Source organism: Prionailurus bengalensis, chromosome D2 (genome assembly GCF_016509475.1).
Source record: "Prionailurus bengalensis isolate Pbe53 chromosome D2, Fcat_Pben_1.1_paternal_pri, whole genome shotgun sequence".
Lineage (NCBI taxonomy): Eukaryota > Metazoa > Chordata > Mammalia > Carnivora > Felidae > Prionailurus > Prionailurus bengalensis.
The window spans coordinates 60,967,757-60,992,515 of NC_057351.1; the positions used below are offsets into that span (position 1 = coordinate 60,967,757).

Genomic DNA, 24,759 nt, shown 5'->3' on the forward strand with positions numbered 1-24,759 from the left:
TTTTTCAACGTTTTTATTTATTTTTGGGACAGAGAGAGACAGAGCATGAACGGGGGAGGGGCAGAGAGAGAGGGAGACACAGAATCGGAAACAGGCTCCAGGCTTCGAGCCATCCGCCCAGAGCCTGACGCGGGGCTCGAACTCACGGACCGTGAGATCGTGACCTGGCTGAAGTCGGGCGCTTAACCGACTGCGCCACCCAGGCGCCCCTGAAACAGCCCAGATCTCAATTATTAGAGCCCGAAACTGGAAAAGATGGGGGGAGAAAGATTCCTATTTCACAGCAAAAAAACAGTCCTGTTATAGATCAGTATCTAAATACAGCACTATAAAAACTGCAGTGCTCACAAAAGAGGAAAGTCTTCACTACTCAACTTTTAATATGACAAATTTCAGAGTACACTTATACCCTATGCCATTACCTATACCTTCTCAAAGATCCTTTTTGGTGCAAGCATGGAACTTGGTTATGGGCTTTTGCACATTAGGAAAAAAATGCAAATTAGGAAAAAATGCCTGGGTGGCCCAGATGGTTAAATGGCCAACTCTTGATTTTGGCTCAGGACATGATCTCACCATCCAAAGGATCGAGCCCCGTGTTGTGCTCTGTGCTGACAGCATGGACAGTGCTTGGGATTCTGTCTCTCCCTCTCTCTCTGCCCCTCCCCAGCTCTCAAAATAAACATTAAAAAAAAAAAAAAGACCCAAACTCTCCTGTGCCATCCCACGAAGCTGGCTGCAGCTCTCAGCCCTAAGTGTCTATCTTTATTGTAAAGAGCAGCCTAAGACTGTGTCAACTCACCAAGACGTGGGCAGCTCTGAAGAGGTAGCTGAAGGGGTAATAGAGCAGATTGATGAAGGAGGCTGCATAGAGGTCAGCGTACCGCATCACCTGGCTGGCGAAGAGGGTCTGTCGGGAGCCGCTGCGGAACAGGCTCCCCATCATCCCATAGCACATGTCCATGTCATGTGTTACTTTCTGCAACAGACAAGAGACTGAATTCTAGTAGTTGTTGGGTGCTGGCTATGTGCCTATCCTTGTATCACAGGATAAAGACAAAAATCACAACTTTATTTTCCAAGATCTCTCCCAAATCCCATTTGGATACCTTAATACGTCTCTGGATGGAACTAATGTCAGGGCGCTCATTGCTGCTGCTATCAAGGTGCCTGGAGGCGAAAAAAGAAAACTCCACTGAAAATCTCTGGGGAAGAGGTCTCTTAGACCTAGCTGATTCTCAAAGAGGTAGATGGTTTTAGGGAAGAAATGTTTATCTTTAGAATCTGGAAACTTACTTGTAGAGTTCAGCCAAGAAAATATCCAAGCTCTGAAGCTCTTCGAAAAGTGCTAAAGTTTGGAAGGAAAAGAAAAATGTTTTCAACAAAAAGCATTCAGGTTTTAACTCTTCCTGAAACTAACAGGCTGCAGCTGTGACTGAAAGGTAAAGCTATGGTGAGTGTACAAAATAACTTTATTCTCCTGCTCGGGATCTGGCAGCAAGTGAAAGCCACGATTCCTTCTTCTACTTCAACACAGCTAGCTACAACTCTTCTTTCCCATTGGATGCTAAGTGCTAATCTGTATCCCATCGGAGGTGTGTTGCAGCAAAACAAGTGTTAACAGTTCCATTTTCAGATCAAAGAATGAGGATTAGGGGACGTGTCCAGAGTCACAAATCCAGGAAACAGAGCCAAATCAACTAGACTAACAGAATTTCAGAGGTAGAAAGTTGAAAACGGGCATGAAGGACCAGCCAGAAAATCCCACCAAGGACAAGCAACAGCCAGCAGCTGTTGCCTGTTTTGTTGGGGTTCTGGCCTTTCTCAACCTGGGTTCCCCAGAGAGAAGCCCTAATGTATATACTGTTTTAACAAATTTTCTTTACCTACCCAGAGTCACCTAATCAATTTCTCTGTTCTGTGGATCAGATGAGGAGCCTAGGTTGAGAAAGGTTGTTACTTGTATCTTTATATACACATTATTCCAGTTAAGTCTCAACTTTATAAAGTAGGTATTATCCTCATTTTCATATTTGAGGAAACTAACCCACAGTAACTTGACTAAGGGCATGAAGGTATTAGGTAGTAGAGCTGGGGTAACTACCTGACGCAGTACCTCTCCCCACACTGTGGGTGATGCTAGCTAGGACTGGCTGGAGAATTTACGGGTCAAACGGGTTTACATAACTAGACCTACAGCTCAATTCCATGTACAGTCCAGAGGATACAATTTGGCCTCATTCTCTACTTCTCAGAAGAGCAGGGAAAAAAAAGGATGTAATTACCACTCAAAGTCATCAATGCCCCCAACATCACAGAGGCTGGTGGCAGAGAGACAGGGAACTAGTATGTGTGGTTGGAAAATATGGGACTACAAAAGGAAGTGGAATTCACAGTTTAGTTGCTATAGTAATAGAATTCAGGATAGCAATATTCTGTCCTTAACCCTGAAAGAATGCAAGAGAAAGGCTCAACACCCAAACCTCTCCTATTTCCTCAAATTCTGGAGTTCTGTAAAATATCTGGCTGGAGGGAAGTATCTTTGACTACCTCTGCCTCCCCTCCCTTTCTCCCCACATATGAAGTAATGAGTTCATCCAAGAGGACTGATTCATACAGCTGGATATAAAATAGGAGTAATGGCTCCTTACAGCTCTTATCAGTCCAGACGTGCAGCTCCTGTGCAAGTTCAGGAATCACCAAGAAAGTTCGCCACCCTTGTCGTTTCTTTGATTTTAAAATGTCCCCAAAAATGTGATCTCCGATATACAAAATGTCCTTGCCCTTAGCTCCCAAGAGATCACAGACTGTATCAGATGAACCTGAAACAAGGGAATGAACAATGGGAAAACAAAAATGTCTCCATATTAAAAACGAGAATCCTAAGTACCATAACCATTAGATACTGTACTGATTAATTTTATTCTTATGCAAGGAACAGACTAGAAAAAGGGCTCACCTTAAAGACCCACCATTGTTTTTCTTTCATCATTCCTTTTATTGCCTCTAACGCAAGGCCTTCAGCTCCACTGTGCTAACCAGAGCTCTTGATAACCAAACCCAAGAGCAACAAAACTACATGTCTCAGCTTTAGTAAATATAATTCTCCCAAAGCACAGCCATTTCTCATCACAGAAGATCTGACATTAATTTTGTTTTGTTCAACAATTTCTCACTGCAACGAAATATGCATCAGTGTCCACAGGGGCTCCTAGAGGACCCCTTTGAGAACCACCTCAAATCATTCCAGGACACTGAGAAAGGATGAGGAAACACTGATCCTTTTAGTGAAAATCAAAGATTCGTTAGGACATACTAACAACTTCTCAAACCTGTTCTCCCTGACTCCTACTGCATTAGCAGGTGACTAAAGCAGTTACCTCCAGGAGACAGTATCTTCAGAATACTAAAGTATAACTGGCACTCTGCCAGGAGGACACCAAAGCTTTCACGATGAAATCTGAACAAAGACTTAAACTAAATAAAGGGAAATCTGTGACTCACCTCCTGAGTAGACGATGCCATGTTGTAAGGGGCCTGTGTAGGTACCAATTTTCAGCTTGCCAGTTTTCTGTGAGAAGAGAAGACTTTCTAATAATTTACTGTTCTATCACAATCTCCACCCAAAATGCAATCTGGATAGGCATCTAAATGATTGGCACTTTTGAATTATATTCTTTTGAAATTATTGGGCTATCTCAATTAAGATTAAAACTCTGAAATTCAAAAGAAAGATATGGATAATAAATTAAAAATACCTGTTTCCTTAGGAAGAATAAGAGTGGGAAAAGGAGAAATACGAAGGACAATGTGCCAGCAGACAGATCATCCTCTCGACTTACTGTGTCCACCTGACGCAGTACTGTGCCTTCTCCAAAAAAGAGTGGCTTCCGTGCATCCACCAAGATCAGGTCAAAGTAGGACTGCCATGGTCGATGGGAGCTCCCAGGCTGATGAGGTTGAGAAACAGCAAAAGCCAAAACATCACTCCTAACCCTTGAGGCACTAATATTTAATCTCACTCAAATGTAAGGAATGTAGACATATTAAGTATACACAGAAGATCCCACTATTGTATTAAAAACACAGTGTGTTAGTGGCCATATTCTTTTGGAAGCAGGCAAGGTGAAAATATAAATTAACACATTTTAAATCATTTCCTCTACTAACATTTCACAGCAATTTAACATATGAAGGAAAGTGTCCTCACACTCTGAAATAGGCAAAAAAGGCTCAAAGGGTTGTGAAGGAAAGATGCAAACTGATATTCAAGAAGACAGTTTAAGAAAGAGGCAGATTAGCATCAGAACTTTAGTATACAAACTAACATGGAACTGTTACTAGCAAATTTTATTGGTTATGTTCTCAGAATAATGGCTCTAGGTACACATTAGCCTTTGGCTCATACTGGAGGCTCGTCACGGCACTAATAGAGAAGTTATGCCCATTAACATGCTTTCTATCCTGAAGTGGGACCAGGGTATTAAACTTGTAAGGTCAAGCTGTGCTTTTGGGTGACCTTTTCAAAACAGAGATTTACTGATATTTAACCAAAGAAGGACTAAGTCCCACAAGGATGTGACTAGGCTGCAATGAGTATTCCTTAAATTTAAGTGCAGCCACACTGTGGGAATGAAGACTTCTCTGCTAAATATCAAGGTTAACTGTTCTTGAACAAAACTCAGCAATAACTAAGAGTAGTATCTAGAAGTTGCCAAGAATATACATATCTTCTGTTTCTTTTAATCATCTATCTTCCTCAATGTGAAAATTCCTTACTTTGCCATACAAACTTAGTAACTCCACACAGAACTTCTTGGCCGTAATTATTCTGATCCCATCCTACTAAATAACACAAATATCTCCCCTTTATTTCTATCTACTATGTTTTCAAATCTCTAGCAATGTTAAACTACACTAGCTCCTGCATTGCTTCTAAGGTTAATGAAGATTTCTAGAGGAGTTCTGACAATTCCTGACTCTCAATATTCCAGGATCACTAAATGCATTCATTATTACTAAAAGCAATGGTCTGTTAAGTTACATATAGTACCTTGGGGCCATGTGGGAAATCGAACAGGTAAGTCATAATTTTCTGGAAAAAAAAAAATCCAACATCAGGTCCATATACTACTTTTGCAAACAATATGCGGCACCTAAAAAAAACTTCAAACCCAACCTTTTCATATGACGTGTCTTTTTCAATACAGGATTTATCACATTCTTTTTTCCCCTAAGTTTATGAAATCATGGCAGCTGAAGCCAGAAATTAATGCTTCAACATAACAAACTACAGCTGACATTCTCAGTAGGACATAGGCTTCTAGGATGTCATTTTGTACACTTCATCCATATATCCCTACCAAATCCTCTTAACGGGCTGGAATACATATTTGGAATTGGTATCTGAGGTCAGGGCATCGACAAAACTAATGACTCACATGGAAATAATATACGTTGGCCTCCTTACTATTTATTGTTTCTAGACTAACCAAGCCAATGAACCATTAGATTTGTTGGCTTTGTAAGACTGCTAACTCCAACAAATCACCAGATTTCTAAATCAAGATTTTGCATGAAGAGAATTGCAGAGCATTGGGCTTCTTGCTAGTACTATAAGCCTGTAACTGTCTTAGCAAAAATAAGATGAGGCTAAGGAGTTAACCTCGCTTTTCAACATGCTTTAGTCCCGGCAAAGAAATGTCTAAGTTAAAAGGTAGTAAATTTTGATGGCGAAGAGTCCAAACATCTTTGCACCATCTTCTGCTATCTGGCTCCCAGCAGCAGGGAGGGCATTTACACATATGCAGTAAATAAATGTGTGACTTCTCAAGTTGATATAAATGATGCACCAAAGAGACACAGAAGCCTTTTTAAAATCAGCACAAAGGTTTTAAACAACCTCCAAATTAAAACCTTCAAGTAACCAACTGTAATCAGGGAAAAGTCAAAAGAAATATTTAGAAAAATTTGAGAACCACTCCAATGTGGCCCTTAAGCCATATATTCTTTTTCCACTCTGCTCTCAAAATGATATGGCAAAAAAATACCCTCACTTAACGAGTGTCCTCATGATCTTCATTCCCAGTTCCTTAGGCCAAAGTAACTCCTCTGTGTAAATAAACAAGTATGAACATTAGGCACTTACATCTGTGTATTTATAGTCACTGTTGGTGGCAAGAAACACTTTCCCTACTTCCTTCATTCGACTCAGAAGCAAAGGCAGTTTTCCCTGAAATGTAATATGATGATGAGTGAAACACTAAACCACAAATACACAGTCACTTCAACTTTTGTCTACCTGAGTAAGCATAGGGGATGCGCTTTGAGGGTTGGTTGATTTCAGAGTTTTACATTTAAAAGACCATATTATCACTATGCGTGAAGTATTAAGCTAGCAGTATACATGGTGTATATAACATATAGGTGTATATATAAAATGACACATACAGATGATATGCTTATTAGATATATTATTAAATATGCTTATTAAAAACACCTTGGGGCACCTGGCTGGCTCAGTCGGAAGAGCATGCAACTCTTGATCTCAGGGTTGTTAGTTTGAGCCCCACACTGGGTGTAGAGATTACAAAAAATAATAATAAAATTAAATTAAATTGAAAAATAAAACCATCTCTACCTTCCTCATGTTTGCCTCAGGAGGGAGTTTAAATTACCTTGTAATCTCTTAAAGTATATGAATGAGGTATATTAAAGGTGAGGAGAAGCTGATTTTAAACATCACCAGCAAAATACAAGGAGAGCATAAGATATGGCTTCCCTGTGTAGGCTTTTCTCTTGTATACCTTGTAGAATGAAATGCCATGTGCAGGATGGAACCTAGAAATGCTCAGACCCATCTGCAGACACATGAGGAAATTCTAACTCCTGATGAGACTGGAAAGAAAAGCAGCTTTTCCTTCTCTCACACTAAATAGGTTCCTTCACTCAAATTCTCCTGGACCTCTTGTGAACCCCTCAGTGTTCTCTCTTGAAAGAAGAGTGGAATTAGGAGTGGAGGGGAAAAAGGAAGTACAAAGACTGAAAACACTAAGAAATCTGTATCAAAGTACTTTGAAAAAAATACTGCATTCCACTACTCATACTCTGTGAGAAAAGGAAGTATCTCATCTCAGAGCTGTGTTTCCTTCTTACATTAAAGTAATTCCAAATTTTTGCACCACTGGTTGGAATGCAAATTGGTACAGTCACTCTGGGAAACAGCACAAAGGTCTCTCAAAAAGTTAAAAATAGAACTACCCTATGATCCAGCAATTGCACTACTATCCAAGGGATACAAAAATGCTAATTCAAAGGGGCACATGCACCCCAATGTTCATAGCAGCACTATCGACAATAGCCAAATTATGGAAAAGGCCCAAATGTCCACTGATGAATGGATAAAGAAAATGTGATTGATTTGTGTGTACATACGTGTACACACACACACACACACACACAATGGAATATTACTTGGCAATCAAAAAGAATGAAATCTTCCCAAATATTTGCAATAACATGGATGGAACTAGAGTGTATCATGCTAAGCAAAGTAAGTCAGAGAAAGACAAATATCATATGATTTCACTCATGTGGAATTTAAGAAACAAAACAGACAGACATGGGGAAAGGAAGGAAAAATAGGATAAAAACAGAGAGGGAGGCAAACCATAAGAGACTCTTAAATATAGAAAACTGAGGGTTGCTGGGGGTGGAGGGAAGGGGCATTAAGGAGGGCAGTTGTTGCGATGAGCACTGGATGTTGTATGTTAAGTGATGAATCACTAAATTCTACTCCTAAAACCAATACGACACTATATGTTAATTAAACTAGCCTGATTTTTTTCCCCATATTCTTCATCTAGCTTCCCTTAATATTAAAGATCTTACTTACACATAGTACAATGATCAAAACTAAGAAATTAACATTGGCACAATTCCATAAACTACAGATTTAAAAAATTTACTGTATAAACTTGGACAAATTATATATAACTTGTGTTCCTCAGGTTTTAAAAAAAATTTTTTTTTTTTGTTTTTGAGAGAGAGAAAGAGTGCAAGTGTAAGCAGGGGAGAGGCAGAGAGAGGGGGAGAGAGAATCCCAAGCAGGCTCCATGCTATCAGCACAGAGCCCAATGTGGAGCTCAATCTCATTAACTGCAAGATCATGACCTGAGCCAAAATCAGGAGTCAGATGCTTAACCAACTGAGCCACCAAGGCACCCCAGAGGGAGAGAATTCTTAAGCAGGATCCACACTCAGCACAAAGCCCAACGCGGGGCTTGATCTCACGACCATGAGATAATGACCTGAACTGAAATCAAGAATTAGATGCTTAACCAACTAAGCCACCCGGGAGCCCCCTTCAGCTTATCTACAAAGCAGAGGTAACAATACCTCACTCAGGGTTATATGGAAGATTAAAGGGCATGTAATCACTTAGTACAGTGATGTACACACAGTAACTACTCTAGCTGCTATTATCATTAGAGCTAAAAAGACAAATGATATACTGGATCTTCTTGCCAAGGAACAAACAGGGAAAACTATACTAAGACCTATGTTCTGGCTGAAAATTCCTGGTGATTGTACTTGACATATATTATATCAAGACAAATTAGTATCTTCCTTTATCCATTTCATTATAAATAGGTTTGTTATTGATTTCCCTGATTTGCAGATCTATTTTCCCCTTTATTACTTACATCTTTGACTACATACTTCTCAAGATTTTCAACTGTCTTTTCCTTAAGGGAGCCCTACAGGAAGAAAAAAAGGAAAATAAGAACAAAATCAGTTTTTAACAGTTTATACTACTATCAACCCAAATGCATTTTTTAAGTATTTACCAAAATGGAAAAGTACATAAACTAGAAATGGCCATGATAAAGCAGATGTGATTTGCTGCAACTCTGCCTCCAAAAGGTATTTAAAATATAAAACTATGTTTATTTTAAACAAGAAATCAAAAGGTATTTCATATTTTATTCAGTATAATTTATAGTAAGTATAATTTTAATTAGTTAATGTATTAGTCAAACAGGAGGTATTTGGAAAAAAACAAACAATAATCATCCTCAAAGATAGGGGGAAGTATAATCTTAATACTAAAATCTCTTCTAAGTTTGGGAAATGAAAACTGAAGTAAGAGCTGGAAGCCAAGCAGGATCACGGGAGGAAAGATCAGCATAACTTCCGAAAGTAGGACAAAGACAAGAAGAAAAGTATTCTAGAGAGCTGTCACTAGGGGGCAAATCCTTTTTTTTTTTTTTTTTTTCTTTTAATGGAAGAAAAATTCTGCTCTATTTGCACTTGGAAAGTTAATGTCAGACCACAAGACACAAGCCACAGAGTGAACAGGTGACGCAGCAGCTCCCAGGTACCTTGTAATGAACCCAGTCAACAGCATCTCTTACATCCTGGAACATACTCCGGTAAGACATGAAGAGGTCCCCATCTTTAAATCCTGTTTCACAGCTATACAAAGATGAAAAAAACATGACAGGGAATCCAAAAGAGGGTAAGTAAAATGAATATCAAACATTGCCCAGGGGACCCAAGGATTCCATGATCACATGGAAAGACTAGGCTAATTAGGAAAATAATTACTCCCTAACGAAAATCCATTTTGACAACCAGAAAGGACTACAGTGTTCAATGGAATACAATAATTGTGAACAAATACAAAGTGATAGAACAATATATTGAATGAAACCTAAAAGGTCAGTTCCAAAAATATCATGTTCTTTTACTCATCACTTTTAAGAAACAGGTTCCCATCAAAGAAACATTTAAAACTTAAAATTGGTCATTTAGGTGCTCTTCATCCTGACTCTTCTGATGTTTTCTCTAGGTACAAAGGTATTGCCTTTTTTCTATTTAGCTTAGTGACTTGGTGCCCCACCAGATTTAGTGCCTTGAAGTGGATAAGGCCTAGACAGGATAAGTTAGCCAACTCTGACACATACGGCTGAGCTTTCGGCAGTGGTTATGCAATTTGCCCTAAAAAGGATAGGATACCTTGTTCAAGACTTAAACAAAATTTTACTTTGAGGAGCATAAACCATATTTACTCCTCAATCAAATCTTGCTGGGCCTGGGAATGAAACTAAACTGTCATCGCTGAATGGCTCCTGGGTAGCTGCTGTGAAATGAGTTGGGGGGTTTTAGTGTAATTCTGCTTGGACAGATAATCATCACACAAACCTCCCACTCAGTTGTCACAATTAGCACCTCTGCTGGCCGTCTTCATTCCCAGGAGAAGCCAATCAGAAGTGGTCCCTTCCAAACATGGCTGCAGCACACTGGCAAGGAGAGGGGGCCGTGTGGGAGGTGAGAGCCTGCATGGAGCTGCTGGTGCTGTCCCATCTCTCAGGCTGGCAATGTGGCATCTCTCACTAGCACTAAATTCACTTCAGAAAAGCAGAAAAGACCTACAATGGCCAGTTCTCTAAAACCCTGTACATTAATTTAAAAAAATCAATTGGAAAAAGAAAATTACACTATATACATACCTGGTATATCTAGGACAATTAGTAAAAAAATCTACTAGGCAAGCCAACAGGTAGGTCTCTGAAAAATGAAGAACAGATATTCATAAACATAAATGAAATAATTCAAACTTATTTCATTATCTCCCTTGAGCAAAGACAAATGATCATGAAAAGAAGGGAAAGCATCCGTATATATAAGCACAGAATGAGTCTACCTGGTAGGTTGAACAGTGTGTTCAGAATGTAAAATCTTTCGGTGTCATCCCGCTGGATAAATTTATTTGGATACTGCTCTCTAGTTTCTGGTCTGAAAGAAAAAATTTAAATTAACTGACATTCAAAAAATGAACATTACAACCATGAGAAATATTCATCATTCAAAAATTCATTCAAATATTTTGGTGGCTACATGCAAGGCAGGGTCTAAATATTACATGTGAGTAGCTATGAAGATAAACAAGCTCGGGTTCCAGCCCTTAAACAGCCCTCAGTCAGCTAAGGGAGGCGAGTCACATACACAGTTATCACAAAGTAAAAAATCACAACTGCCACAAGAAAGGTGCAGAGAGCTATGAGAAAACTGAGGAAGAGGAGACCATTTCAACTTAAGGGGTAGAAAAAAGTGAATGTGGGTGTGAGAAGAGGGAAATCTAGGAGGGATTCATGAAAAAGGTGGCACAGAAGCTGGTCCTTAAAGGCTCAGAAGATCCAATTCAAAAACTAGTCCAAACTGGGTAGAGACAGGGGAGCAGAGGAAAATAAAGCTAGAAGGATGAATTGAGGCAGATCATGCTGCTATCTTTCACTCAGAGGCACTCAGAGTGCCATCGACAGGTTTTTGGTGCCACTGACAGTCTTTACACAAAAGGATAAAACCATCAGAGCTAAACTGTAATAATACTCCATTAGTAACAGTTTTAGGATAAAAAGGAGAAAGAAATGTGATATGTGGCACAAATGGCTACAAATTCTTTCCATGCCTTTGTAATGTGTGACTTTGCAGTTACTCCAGCTAAGAGGCTCACTCTCTCTCTCCACCCTCAAATAAACGTTTGAACAGCAGCAACTAGGGATCCAGGCAGAAACTCTGAAAACACCTGCATATTGGGGCATGCTTACTCTTGCTGCATTTGGACCTCAGACTGCTGTGTGAGTGAGAGAGATAACCTGCTGGAGCATAAAGGCTACATACAGAAATGAGGAATGCCCACCACAGGCTGCCAACTGCCAGACATGTGAGTCAGGCCATTCCAGATCAGCTGAGCAACCCCAGAATTGCCCAGCTGACTCTCAGAATTTTAAGCTAAATAAAACAGTCGTTGTTTGAAGCCAACAGGCTTTCAAGTACTTCATTACGCAGAAAAACTAACTGACACAAAAGACTGGGAAATCAGTTAAGTGGTTATTGCAGTAGCCTAGATGAGAGCAGGAAGGGTCTCTCCTAGAGTGATGGGACAGGAAATTAAAGGGAAGCATTAATCATGAGAGACTACCAAGGTAAAATGAATTAAGACCAGGGGACTGATTGGCTGTGGCAGATGAGGACATGAGAATCAAAGATGATGCTCACATAAGGATGTCTCTGAGAGGGTAGGGTGGTGGTACCATTTACAGAAATATGAAAACTGAATAACAAGTAGGTGTAAGAGGAGTTTTATTTTGGAAAGTAAACAGATTTTTATAGGTGATTAATTAGAAACAAGGTCAAAAACTTAAAACAGAGATTCAGACTTAAGAGAGAACTGGGATCATCTACACATAGGTAAAAGGTGAAGCCACGAAGACTGTTATAGTGGATAAGGTCACTTACGGTGCAGAGGGAAAACAGAAGACTGAAATAGACCCAAGGGGAACATTTAGGGTTACAAGAAAAAAAGCCAGCAAAACAGACAGAAGTTGTTAGAGATGCCCAAGAACCTTGGAGAGTGAAATGAAACCTTCCAAGAAGTTGAAGGGGACAGCATTAATTTAAAAAAAAAAATGTAGAGAGAAACCAAAAGGGAGAAAAACTAAAACATAAAAATGCACAATCCTCAGGGAACCTAGCTGGCTCAGATGGTAGAGCATGCAACTCTAGATCTTGGGGTTGTCAGTTAGTGCCCCATGATGGGTGTAGAGATTGCTTAAAAATAAAATATTTATTTAAAAACTGCACAGTTCTCACAATGAATATATAAAGATAACTAATCTAAATAAAGGACATTAAATTTAAAGTTTGTACTCCGTTTGTAACCTGGTAAATTCCTGCTTGGGTCTGTTAACTACCAATGGCATAAATTCTAGTTAGGAAAAGAAAATCACATTAGCTCCCTGTCTTAGTCACCCTTCTGAAATAAGAGTGCCCAGTAAGGAATAACTTTGTAGAATATCTCATTTTCTAGCCTTCTAAGATTTTCTGTATTAAAAATTAAGGTGGAAGGGAATAGTAATGATATGCTTTCCTCAGTCGGGTTTAGTAAGATGCCACTGTCTCCTTAGATATACTTTCCTATTCTCTTCATCATTAAAAAGTAATTCCTTTACATAAGGATAGTTAACAGTTATTTATTAGGCAATAAGAACCCAAATGATATAAATAGAGTTAGCAATTACATTCTGTTTAAGTTAAGTGTTGGGCGCCTGGTTGGCTCAGTCAGGTAAGCATCTGACTTCAGCTTAGGTCATGATCTCATGGTTTGTGAGTTCAAACCCCACTCTGAGTGAGCATGAACCCTGCATTGGGTGAGCACGAGCCCCACTTCAGGTAAAACATTAGCCCTGCTTTGAGTGAGCCCCACTTATTTATTTATCTCTCTCTCTCTCTCTCTCTCTCCCTCCCTCCCTCCCTCCCTCCCTCCCTCCCTCTCTCTCTCCCTCCCTCTCTTTCCCCCCTCTCTCTGCCCTTTGCTTACTTGTGCCCTCTTAATTGTCAAATCAAGCTAGCATATATTTAAAATAAATATTAACTGGGGGCAGATAATGTATCCCAGAAGAAGGAATGCTAGACTTGGGAGCTGGGAGGAAAACTGTTATGGACTACTGTACTGCTAACTTTCTGTGACTCGTAGAAATAAATCTGTGATCTCAACATTATCCCATCCTAGAACTTTAAAGGCCTTTGCCCCTGTCCAAAAAAGAGGCCCCAACTCATTGGCAAGGTGTGTAAAGCAATGCCTGATGGAGCCCTAACCTCCCTGCCAGCCTCATCCACCAGTATGCTTCAATAGCTTGTTCTTTCCCTCTCTCTCCATCCTCAGCCTCTCCTTCTCCACAGGCTTTTCCTCTGGATTCTAAAGACTATAGAGTGTTAAGTGCTGTTTGAATGATTCTGCATTACTCATAAATGGCTTATTTTTGGGGCACCTGGGTGGCTCAGTTGGTTGGGCGTCCGACTTCAGCTCAGGTCATGATCTCACAGCTCGTGAGTTTGAGCCCTGCGTCGGGCTCTGTGCCAACAACTCAGAGCCTGGAACCTGCTTCAGAACCTGTGTCTCCCTCTCTCTCTGCCCCTCCCCTGCTCATGCTCTGTCTCTCTCTGTCTCAGAAATAAAAACATCAAAAAAAATTTTTTTTAAATAAAAAAATAAATGGCTTATTTTTGAAACACTACTAAAAATACTTCCAAAGGAGCCATTTGGAAACTTTATTAGTTTATTTGGGGAAAGAAAGAAGATCTGTGGATCCTGAGTTAGTAACACTAATTGCAGTACTCATTTATAGAACTTCCTTTCCTTTTCCTCTCTGACTACCCCTCTCCATAACACAAAAATCCCTTTTCAGACATTAAAAAATAGAACCTTGGTTCATCTTCATTGAGATTTTGAATTATGGTACAATATCCATTTATAAAATAGCTTAGGCTGCTAACACTATTTGCAATCACTTCACATTCTAAATCCTGCCTCCTGATATTCATGGATCTTGAACAAACCCCTCATGAGAGGAGCAGTGAAAGAGAGGGAGATATAATCACAGGCCTTCCCAGATGTGTCAAGGTGGGGTGCTTACTTCACACTGTTTGCACTATGACTATGTGGAAACCTTTGAGCCTATGTAATTCCAGCTGAAAAATCTTATATCAGATGCTTCAATTCCAAACAGGGCATTGCTGTGATCTCAGATTTAAATGATATTCAGGTACAGTTTCAGTTAGCTTGTGCCTCTTATCACAAAAAGTAATTACCAAAAACACACTCTCTCTTTAAAAATTTCAATGCAGACTGTGTGGTTTTTACTATTTTGCCTTTGAAAATAATATATAGGAAAGTTATACAAGAGACTGACAGATAATCTATTTTGGTTTTAAGTGTTGCTCTGTGCCTAATGCAGTATCAGTAGTAAATTAAGTAGTATAATAGTGAAGAAAATATATAATTGCAAAGTTATGAGGACAAAAAAATGTCAAACTGTGGTATTGTGATTTGTAAAGAAAAAATTGGGATGTTTCACCAAAATATAGTAGACCAAAACATTGTAGACAGTAAATTTTATCTACTATTTACTAAGGCAAAAAGTCCGAGTTAGGGAGAATGGAAATATTCTGATTATGAAACTAAAGCTTATTCTAGTTTTAAATATTACCCTATTTTCATTTTTAGCCTGTTTTTAAAAAATTTAACCACATGATCAAGTATCTGAAGCTATTCATTAGAATATAAAAAAATCATATATTAGCTGTTAAAAATCTTAGTCATTTACACTGTTGTAATTTTACATTTTTCAAAGCGCTTTTATATACATACCTCTTCTGAGCAGCTACCTGAGAACTGTATTAAAAAGGAGAAAATAAAAATCTTAGAATTGCAAATAAGTCAAAGCCACTACAATTCTTTTTGGGCAAGTTTCAGGATTAGCTTTGTTGGATGCTATATAATTAGAAACCACTTAATTTACACAAAATGTAACTGCTAACTATATAAGTCCATTTGAGTCCTAACTGCCTAATAAATAATTGTTAAATATCCTTATGTAAAGAAATTGTTCTTTAATGATGAGGGAACAGGAAAGTATATTACATCTGGGGAGACCCGTGATCTTCATTATTTTTTCACTATAAAAACACTAGACAGAGGCTAGAAGTTCTATGTACTCACCCTCTTATGAAGTTAAATCCATGTGCACAGACCAAGAGGTTTCCATAGGCATCAACTTTCAAAAGATTTCCATATAGTGTATCAAAGACAAGTCCCCTATATGCAAATAAGGACATCATCAATAATACAGGCAACAATCTTATGTAGTATTACTCAATCATCATAAACCAATGCCATCTTATTCAATCTTTACGAAGACTCAAGCATGTCCCAAACAATATAATCCTGGAGGATGAAGTGAATAAAATCTTAAAAACTAAACCCAGAGGGGCTCCTGGGTGGCTCAGTTGGTTGGGCGACCGACTTCGGCTCAGGTCATGATCTCACAGTTCCTGAGTTCAAGCCCCGCGTCAGGCTCTGTGCTGACAGCTTGGAGCCTGGAGCCTGCTTCACATTCTGTGTCTCCCCCTCTCTCTGCCCCTCCCATGCTCATGCTCTGCCTCTGTCTCTCAATAATAAATAAACGTTAAAAAAAAAACTTTTTTTAATTAAAAAAAAAACTAAACCCAGAGTAACTAAAAAATATTTACTCTGTTCAGATAAATAATCACAACTGTTTTCTATAAGGAATAAGAGCTTAAACAAGGTATGAACCATAATTCCTCTTAATACACTGGTTCCATTCTAAAAGAGTCTTAATTTCTTTGGAGAAAGGAGCTGGCTTATATTTCCTTCTAATAGATGCTATATATGGGACATATATGATGGCATCTCAAACACCATCTTTCTTAATCTTAAATCTTCCCTATCAAATCCAAAAATGCAAACTGCCAAGAGGCTCCCACTGACCAACTGAAGTGTGTCAGTAAAACATGTAACTGATCTCCAACAGTGAAAGGAGTATCTGTGATTACTGCCCATCAGTTTTAATAATTTTTCTTTCCCATAAATAGATCTTCTTCAGTAACAATAAACTAAGCTCAATTCAAAAACACAAAAGATATGGGGCACCTGGGTGGCTCAGCTGGTTAAGCATCTGACTTTGGCTCAGGTCATGATCTCACGGTTTGTTAGTTCAAACCCTGTGTCAGGCTCTGTGCTGACAGCTCAGAACCTGGACCCTGTTTCGGATTCTGTGTCTCCCTCTCTCTCTGCCCCTCCCCTATTTGTGCTCTCTCTGTCAAGAATAAATGTAAAAAAAAAAAAAAAAATTTAAAAAAACCCACAAAAGATATAATGTACATGAAAAGTCCATAATTTTAGAATCCACACCAACCAAAATAACAAAACCAGAAACAAACCAAACCATCTTTTCTGGTTCTTTTCTTTGACCGTGGGCAGGGTCAGAGATGCATTTGGAATTATTAATTTGGGGGATAGAGGGAAAGGTCTTAATCCAAAGAAATCTTGAAAAATTACCTGGTAGGGAATGTAGAATCATAAGCAAAGCTGAGCAGCTCCTGAGGATAGCCAATAGAAACTAATCTCTCCACAGTAAGCTCAAAGCCAAGAGACTCATACTCCGGGGACTTGTACACTGCACAGAGAGGAGGTTCTCGTTATAATAATAGTCAATGAAAATAAAAGGCAAATGAGTGAATTTCTACTTTTTCCCAACTCCCTCCTCCTCCTAAATAGGCCATTTTCTTCTTTTCCCTCAAACTCCATGTTCTGTACTGTCCCAAGTAATCACAGAACTCCATTGTTAGTCTGTGGAAATAGGTCATATTTTTGTAGGAGCAAGAGCGACAAGATGAATTATCAAACATTTCAGAATAATTCTTTCATTCTTAGGAAACTTTTTTTCCTTTATCTGTTCTTTCATGCCCATAATCTAAAGGCAGTTTTAAAAGAAACTAATATGCACAACAGCTGTGATATAAACCATGAGAATGTACGTAAATAGAAAACCAGGTAGAGAGGTCTATATATGTTGAAGGTTTCGCTGATGTGTATAGTTCGTGTAGGAATCCTTCAAAATGAGCTTTTTTTTAAAAAAAATTATTTTTACAATTACTATTTGGCTTGGTAGTTGCTTTATATGCTTTCTCCGATCAGCATAATTCTATTTGTCAGGATTAACTTGCTTTCTTAACAGCCCTAAAAATATTATAAAGCCATCAAAATTGCATTTTACAGGGGTGCCTGGGTGGCTCAGTCAGTTGGGCATCCGATTTCGGCTCAGGTCATGATCTCGCAGTTCATGAGTTTGAGCCCCACGTCAGGCTCTGTACTGACAGCTCAGAGCCTGGAGCCTGCTTCAGATTCTGTGTCTCCCTCTCTCTCTGCACCTCCCCTGCTCATACACTCTCTCTCTCTCAAAAATAAACATTAAAAAAATTTTTTAATTGCATTTTACAACTTATTGCTGCAATATCAACCATAAAAAGACATGTCTGAGACAATTACGGAAATCTGAATGTGGACTGGAAATCAGATATTAAAGAATTATGACTAGGGATCAGGGGGGAGAATTGGAGGAAAGTGGTCAAAAGGTACAAACTTCCATTTATATGATAAATAAGTAGTAGAGATATAATGGACAACATTGAGGACTTCAGCTAATACCACTGTATGATATATAAGAAATCTGTTAAGATAGCAAATCCTAAGAGTTCTCACCACAAGGAGAAACAAATTTTTTTCTTTATTCTTTTTCTTTTTATTCTATCTATATGAGAAGATGAGTATTAGCTGAACCTATTTTGGTAATCGTTTCACAATATATATAAATCAAACCACTGTGCTGTATGCCTTAAGTTTGTACAGTGATGTATGTCTATTTCTCAGTAAGACTGGAAATATACATTAAAAAAAGAATTAGGACTCATTTTATGAAATTTATGGAAGGATGGGTATGTGCAAGTATATGTATAGGATATATATCCTTATCTGCCAAAGAAGCCTACTGAGTTTGTTACAGGTGAAATAAGATGGATTTCAGAATATGGGAGTTTCTTCCTACTATTACCTATCTCTGAAATCTTATTCTATAATGAAAAAACTTTTTAGAATCATCAATGCAGTTCAGTATAAAAACATTGCTCCTTTAAATAGGTTTCCTCCAAATGCAATATTTAGGTAAGGATCCTCCCACCAGTCTCTAGGAGAGGGTAAGCTATATAAAAGATAAAAATTAATAGACCTGCAATCTTGCTAAATGCCAAATGAGGCAAAAAAATCCATTTTTATCTCATAATAATGCTATTATTATTATTATTATTATTATTCTACCCACAATTAATACACAGCCTATGGCTCAAACTGATTTTTCACTGCAATTAGTCTACCAATCCAAATTAGTGCTAATATCTTAATGAGTAGTATTCAACTTTTCCTTGCCAAAATCAATCTTTTAGAATATTTCTGGAACTACATAAAAGAAATCAGTAATACTTGTCACTTCCACAGAAGGGAACTGAGTGGCTAAGAGATGGGGAAGAAAGTATACTTTCATGTATGTACCTTTCTGTACTTTTTAAAAACTTGTAAATATTAATGTGTATACCTATTATTTTTAAATTAAGTTGAAATATAAAAAAAAAGCAGGTGAGCTTTCAAACTCCTTTAATAAACATTTGTCATATTTAAAAAGCCTAAATGTTTTAAGGCCCTTAAGAGAAGGAGGCCCTTGAGTCTCATCAGAACAATGCCAAAAGAAGCTGTCATTTCTTCTGTTGTTTCAGGGGTAAAAATAATGCTAATACTAATATTCTCAAGACTGGCTATGTACTTTTCTCTGTTCAACTCCAGCCCCATCATCACCTTCCCCCACCAAAAAAACCAAAAAAGCAAACAAAACAAACAAACAAAAAACCCCACAAAACAAAAACAAAAACCCAAAAAACAAAAACCAAACCCTTTTGGAATCCTTGAGGGTGGAATTCTTAAATCTAGATGATGTACACTGTGGTAAAAGAAGTGCTTATATATTCATACACACTAAAAGGGTAAGAGCTGGTGTGCTATAATAAAACCGGAAAAGAAGTATTGACTGATGTCAATTTGAATTATTTTGAGAATATAATATCTCTCACCCAACACTGTACTTCCACCCCAACTGAGAGTAAATCTCATTTTAACAAAATTTCCATAAAACAAAAACTGTTTCTCAATCCTAACAAAGTCCTACTTATTTCAAACAATATTTAATGAAAAAAATTCCAGTATAGCTAAGTAATGTGGATAATCCACTGACATTCATTCTTATAGGATTTGGCCCATACAAAATATTTTCAATTATTAATTTTTTCAGAAGGATAATTTGCTAGCTATGCCATAAGAATGGGAGGGGGGGGGAAACCTTAATCACCTCCACTCATGCATGCTCAGCCCTAAATGAGACATTTTCCCTAGTTAGACATCAGGTAATTATAGAGGGAGGGAGTAATGGTGATTGAAACCTGTGTTTAGGAGACACTTTGGATCAAAACCCAAATCCATTTTTTCAGAACTTTTAGTGAAGGAAAAAAGACCCGGGGATGGGTGAGGAGTGGAGGGAGGAGGGAGATATCTCAAATCCCCATTTTGTCAGCACAAACCCTAGAACAGCAGATAATAAAACACTACACACTTGCCACACTTATGTTTATTCCAGGGCAGAACCTCCCAAGTGTTCAACTGAGGTAACTTTCTAGTAATTCCACCTACAGAAACAAATACTTTAAATTTCCTTTTACTCAATGAGTTTAGGGTACTTTCCAAAAATACAATGTATTTTCCCCATTTGCTGACCTGAAGTTACGTACATAGCAAGCACAAATATAAGCTTAAGGCAGAACTTAAGTCTCCCTCACTCTCATCCAAAGCTCTTTGTGGCGAGGTATTATACCACTGTTAAACATGAATTTCTAGATTACATAGGCCATCAAAACTTAAGCCTAGGTGTTGAAATACACTGTCCTCCCTCCAATTTCTTTCACCTAGTCCAAAACAAACTGCTCTAATCACAGGTGGGAATGGATTTAGCAAAGAGAGTTCAAGTTCCACTTTGACAACACTATCTATTTCACTGAGCTCTATATTAATCAGGAAGACCTACAAGCTATTGACATTTTCTCATAAGCTTCCCGGATAATCATTTCAGTAACACAAATTCCCAGGTCATTAAATCATCTGCTAGAGCACTATACAGTACAACCAGGGTTGGAAAAGCAGACTGTAGCTGCACAGAGCAGAAGGTTAGATGTTTTGTTCTAAGTGTCCCTTGGGAATTAATCACAATTTGTTCTGACCTGGTAGCAAAAATGACTAGTCCTTAAGCCTGCAAAGTATCGCCATTCCTTGAAAAATAAATAAATAGAAGCAAAACTCCCTTTTTTAATGACCATGCCCTTTAAAGTCAGCCTTGATATATGTGGGGAACCATATATATGGCCTCACACTGTGCAGCTCTATGCCTCTCCACAGCTGCAAACGCTCTAACTTCAATTTCTCTCCCCAAACTGGCGAGTAAGTGATGCATAGCTTCAAACTCAATTCTTACGACTTTCAAAATGCAGCCAACAGATTCAGAGTAAACATAACCTCACACATTCACTGCTTATTTCTTCTTCGAGAAAGTCCTCAGGCCTATCCTAATTTACCCAATGTTCAAAGACAAAGAAGAAGTTCTTTCAAGGGCCAGAGTCCAAAAAAGAGGACTGCCTGAGCCACTAGGGCAGCACACGGTGTTCTCAGGTTACGTAACTAGACTATAAAGAGAACAACCAAAGCTTTGAAAGCTGAAGCTACTGAGTGCATTTAAAGATATTCTTTACTCCATAGTCTGTAAGGAAAAAAACAGTTCTCCAAAAAATATCAACTGTATGTTGTGGGGATCAAAGTTATGGGCTCTGTTTTGAGGAAATGTTGTTCATACAAGATAGAACCTACGTTAGAGGAGACCATTTCTTTGAAATGAGTCAAAATCTTTCTGCAAGGAAGTCTAAAATTCTCATGCACTTTTTACCTTTGCCACCAAGACACACTGTGTATAGTTTACAGATTTTAGGAAAAGGAAGGGCAAACCTCTAGAGAGGTTCCAGCCTAGCAGAGTGCTGCTGCCAAAATGAGAACTCACACGAGGCAGATGCAGATGTAGAGTGTCACTCCAGTCTTGAAGGAGTTACACTGGCTCTCCTGTTAAAAAAACAAAACAAAGCAACAAAACAAAACAAAACAAAACAAAAACAAAAACAAAAACCGGTTTTAAAACTGTTGCGATGGGCTGGAACAGAGAGACACCATTTGGATATTGGTATTTATAGGAGTTACTGTCCTCCTATTTAGAAGCCTCTGACCATCACTAGAATTTGTCTAAATGGCCGTAACAAAAGAAGGGTACTGAAGATCAGCCTAAGTACTGTGCATTATTTACCTTTTCTGACACCCTGAGCCTGGAGTACCAAGTCTGATCCTGAAATGTTAAGTTAAAAGATAAACAGAAAAATAAATCTATTTTGTTTTAGTTTATTTTCTCTAGCACATTTCAGGTTTACATGATAGAAACTAAATGCAGCGGGTAAACTGTTTAAAACTGAACTACAGTAAGTAAAACAAGCTAAATGAGGAAACAAGAATAAACCAGAGCAGTTTCACCTTGCTGTTAAGTACCTAAAGTAAGTCTACTTGTACCTAACTACCTACTTTTCTACCCTTCCGACACCTACATTTGCCATCTTGATACAGACAAGAACCAACGTCACGCTGCTAAAAATCTAACTAGATGTCTAAATGTGGGATAGAAGGAAAACTTTATTTTGATTCAGTGGATATTTGCCTTCAGTAAGCACAGTCATATTGCTCTACTTTCATAAAGTTAGAGAAACTACCTAGTTTAGTCAAAGAAATGACTTGAAGATACATACAAAATATTGACACTTTTAAGATATTCATTATGTTTAACTTTATAGGGAGTCATTTTCCCTAGAGACATTTACATATGGTTTGACTCCTCCCAACTTTTTTGGGAAAGGAAGATGGTACTAAGTAAAACAGCAAAAATGACCAAATAGAATGTCTAAAAGTCTTACAAACATTAAAACTAACAGAAACCACCACCACCAATCACTATGAAAAACAAATATCCAACCCAACCACCCAAGAATAGTTACTTGCTTTTATGCCGTAAATGTGATTAATATCAACATTCTCTATTTAGGCTATGCAATGTTGGTTCTCTGAGACCAAAACTAGAAAAGGCAAATTAATTCACGTTTTCATCAGGAAACTTTAGATAAAACCTTTCCAAATCTCATATAAACATCAGAGGACTTTTTCCACTTTTCAAAACTATTTGAAAACCCTAAGGTAATAACATAGAGTAGAAATTTCTATCTCTAATCCAAGAGATCACAAATGACCTTTAAAAGATATTGAAAATTTCTAAAAATGACCTCAATTTTAATTTACTTAAAATACAAAAGCTAGGCACCATCCAACACTTTTAGTAATATAAAATGAAACCAACTCCCAAATAGCTAAAAACGTAGATAAACACACAAGGGGAGTTTGGAAGCCTGCCAATTTCAAGTCACTGCGAAAGTAAAATTAAATGGTAAGCAAAAGATTTGTTTAAAAAATTATTAAGAGTATTAGAAGAATGTTTATTTTAAAACAAAATAAAAAAATCCCTAATTCCATTTTTTTCCCCTCTAAGAGCTTGTTCACTTAGCAGGCATGTGTATTTAGAGTATTCTTTACTCTAATTTTTATTATTGAAGTATAATTGACATACAGTGTTATGTCAGTGTCCGGTGCACAACATCTACACATTATGCAGTGCTCACCATGATAAATGTAGTTACCATGTGGAAAGTAGGGTTTTCAATTTAAAACAGAAAAACTGAAATTTTGAGATAATAACCTGAAAAACCCTCCTTAACCAAAGGAGCTACTTATAATTTTAAAACTGAAACAGTTTTTACATAATTTTTCCCCAAAATAAGAACAGTTCATCCCACTCAAACCCCTTTACTAAAACAAAACAAAAACACCTGTACTAAAGTTACAGTAATGTAACAAACATTTGGATGCCCACTGCGTACCAGGTACTAGATACTAAGAACAAAAAACAACTCATGGTCCTTGGCCTAAAGGAGCTCAAAGTGAACTACAGGGATATATAATTAGGTATTTATAATCAATTTCAGAAGATCAATACCATAATGTGGCTAGGGAGGTAAAAAGGGACAGAGAAGGGGCCAATTAACCCAACCCAGGAAGTCTTCTTAAAATCTATGTGTGACTTATTCAGGCTTAAACAGACATTTCATTTTTATAACCAGTATCTCCAGGTACTATAAAGTTCACCAGACAAACTTTCCAAGACTCAGATCCAGGTAATTTATCTATATCAGTCTGTATCATCGTCAGATATATATCACTTATACCAGTGTTCAACTGTTGTGAAAATGGGCTAAGTGTTGGTGCATGTCTTGCCTAAAGGGCAAAGCAGCTACTTAGCTACTCATACTCAGCCAAATGTTGCCAATTCTGTGATAACAGCCAGCCTGAATTTTTACTTCTCCATTTTTAACTACTGACTCAATTTAAAAAAACAACAAACTAGTTGAGCCAACTATGGTCTGAGGTCTCAACTGGGTCCATGGGCAAAAAGTGCGCAAAGTCTAGCATACACTTTAGGTCAGATACTTCCAAATAAGTTCTCCCACCTAACTGAAATGTTTTGAGTATCCTCTTAAGAGTCTTGAAGCAAAGAGAATTTAGGTACTTACTGAACTGTAAATCCAGACGGAAATAAATTCATTCTTCAATAACCACAGGGTATCCTAAATAATCCTGTTATTCTATTCATCTCAAAGAAAAATTGAGAGGGTGGATAAAAACCTTAGGAAACAAAGGAAACTTTAGGCACTTAATTTGGTCTCTACCACAGTGCCGTAACAATTATGCCAGAAGGACTGTAATTACCTGAATCTGATTCCTTCCCATGGCTGTCAAACCAAACAAATGTTCCCAATGACTGAAAGAATTACAATCACCTCATGATCTGCCTGGCCTAGGTAACCCCCACCATTAAGAGTTCTCTGACCCAGTACGTTTTTATCCACAAGGCTTAACCTTAAATTTTCATTACATAGCATGCCTCCATTATCATCTGGTTCTTTTCTCAGTGACCATTAACCCAATGATAAAGCAAACATTCAGAGACTGTATAAGCAGAAAAGAGATGAATCAAAAGTTAACTATTATGTTAAGACTCCTTTTAAATTAAAAAATAAATTTTCTTTTAATGTTTTTTATTTTGAGGG

At 37.9% G+C, this 24,759-nt stretch overlaps 1 protein-coding gene across 7 annotated transcripts in view; it reads right to left on the reverse strand.

Annotated features, from left to right (window-relative positions):
* NT5C2 (5'-nucleotidase, cytosolic II) overlaps window positions 1–24,759 on the reverse strand; it is a 101,361-nt gene that overhangs the window by 1,617 nt on the left and 74,985 nt on the right. For 4 of the 7 annotated variants that reach the window (XM_043597411.1, XM_043597410.1, XM_043597415.1 and 1 more), the window contains 15 exons: window positions 16,925–17,042; window positions 15,566–15,661; window positions 15,215–15,238; window positions 10,709–10,800; window positions 10,515–10,572; window positions 9,384–9,477; window positions 8,706–8,759; window positions 6,149–6,232; window positions 5,054–5,095; window positions 3,843–3,950; window positions 3,505–3,571; window positions 2,652–2,822; window positions 1,297–1,348; window positions 1,110–1,170; window positions 803–979 (listed from right to left, as the gene is read on the reverse strand). In XM_043597411.1, coding sequence (XP_043453346.1) covers window positions 803–979; window positions 1,110–1,170; window positions 1,297–1,348; window positions 2,652–2,822; window positions 3,505–3,571; window positions 3,843–3,950; window positions 5,054–5,095; window positions 6,149–6,232; window positions 8,706–8,759; window positions 9,384–9,477; window positions 10,515–10,572; window positions 10,709–10,800; window positions 15,215–15,238; window positions 15,566–15,661; window positions 16,925–17,042 — 1,298 coding nt within the window. Of the gene's footprint in view, window positions 1–802; window positions 980–1,109; window positions 1,171–1,296; window positions 1,349–2,651; window positions 2,823–3,504; window positions 3,572–3,842; window positions 3,951–5,053; window positions 5,096–6,148; window positions 6,233–8,705; window positions 8,760–9,383; window positions 9,478–10,206; window positions 10,305–10,514; window positions 10,573–10,708; window positions 10,801–15,214; window positions 15,239–15,565; window positions 15,662–16,924; window positions 17,043–24,759 lie in introns of those variants that run through there. The other 3 variants (XM_043597414.1, XM_043597412.1, XM_043597417.1) reach the window with 2 other exon arrangements.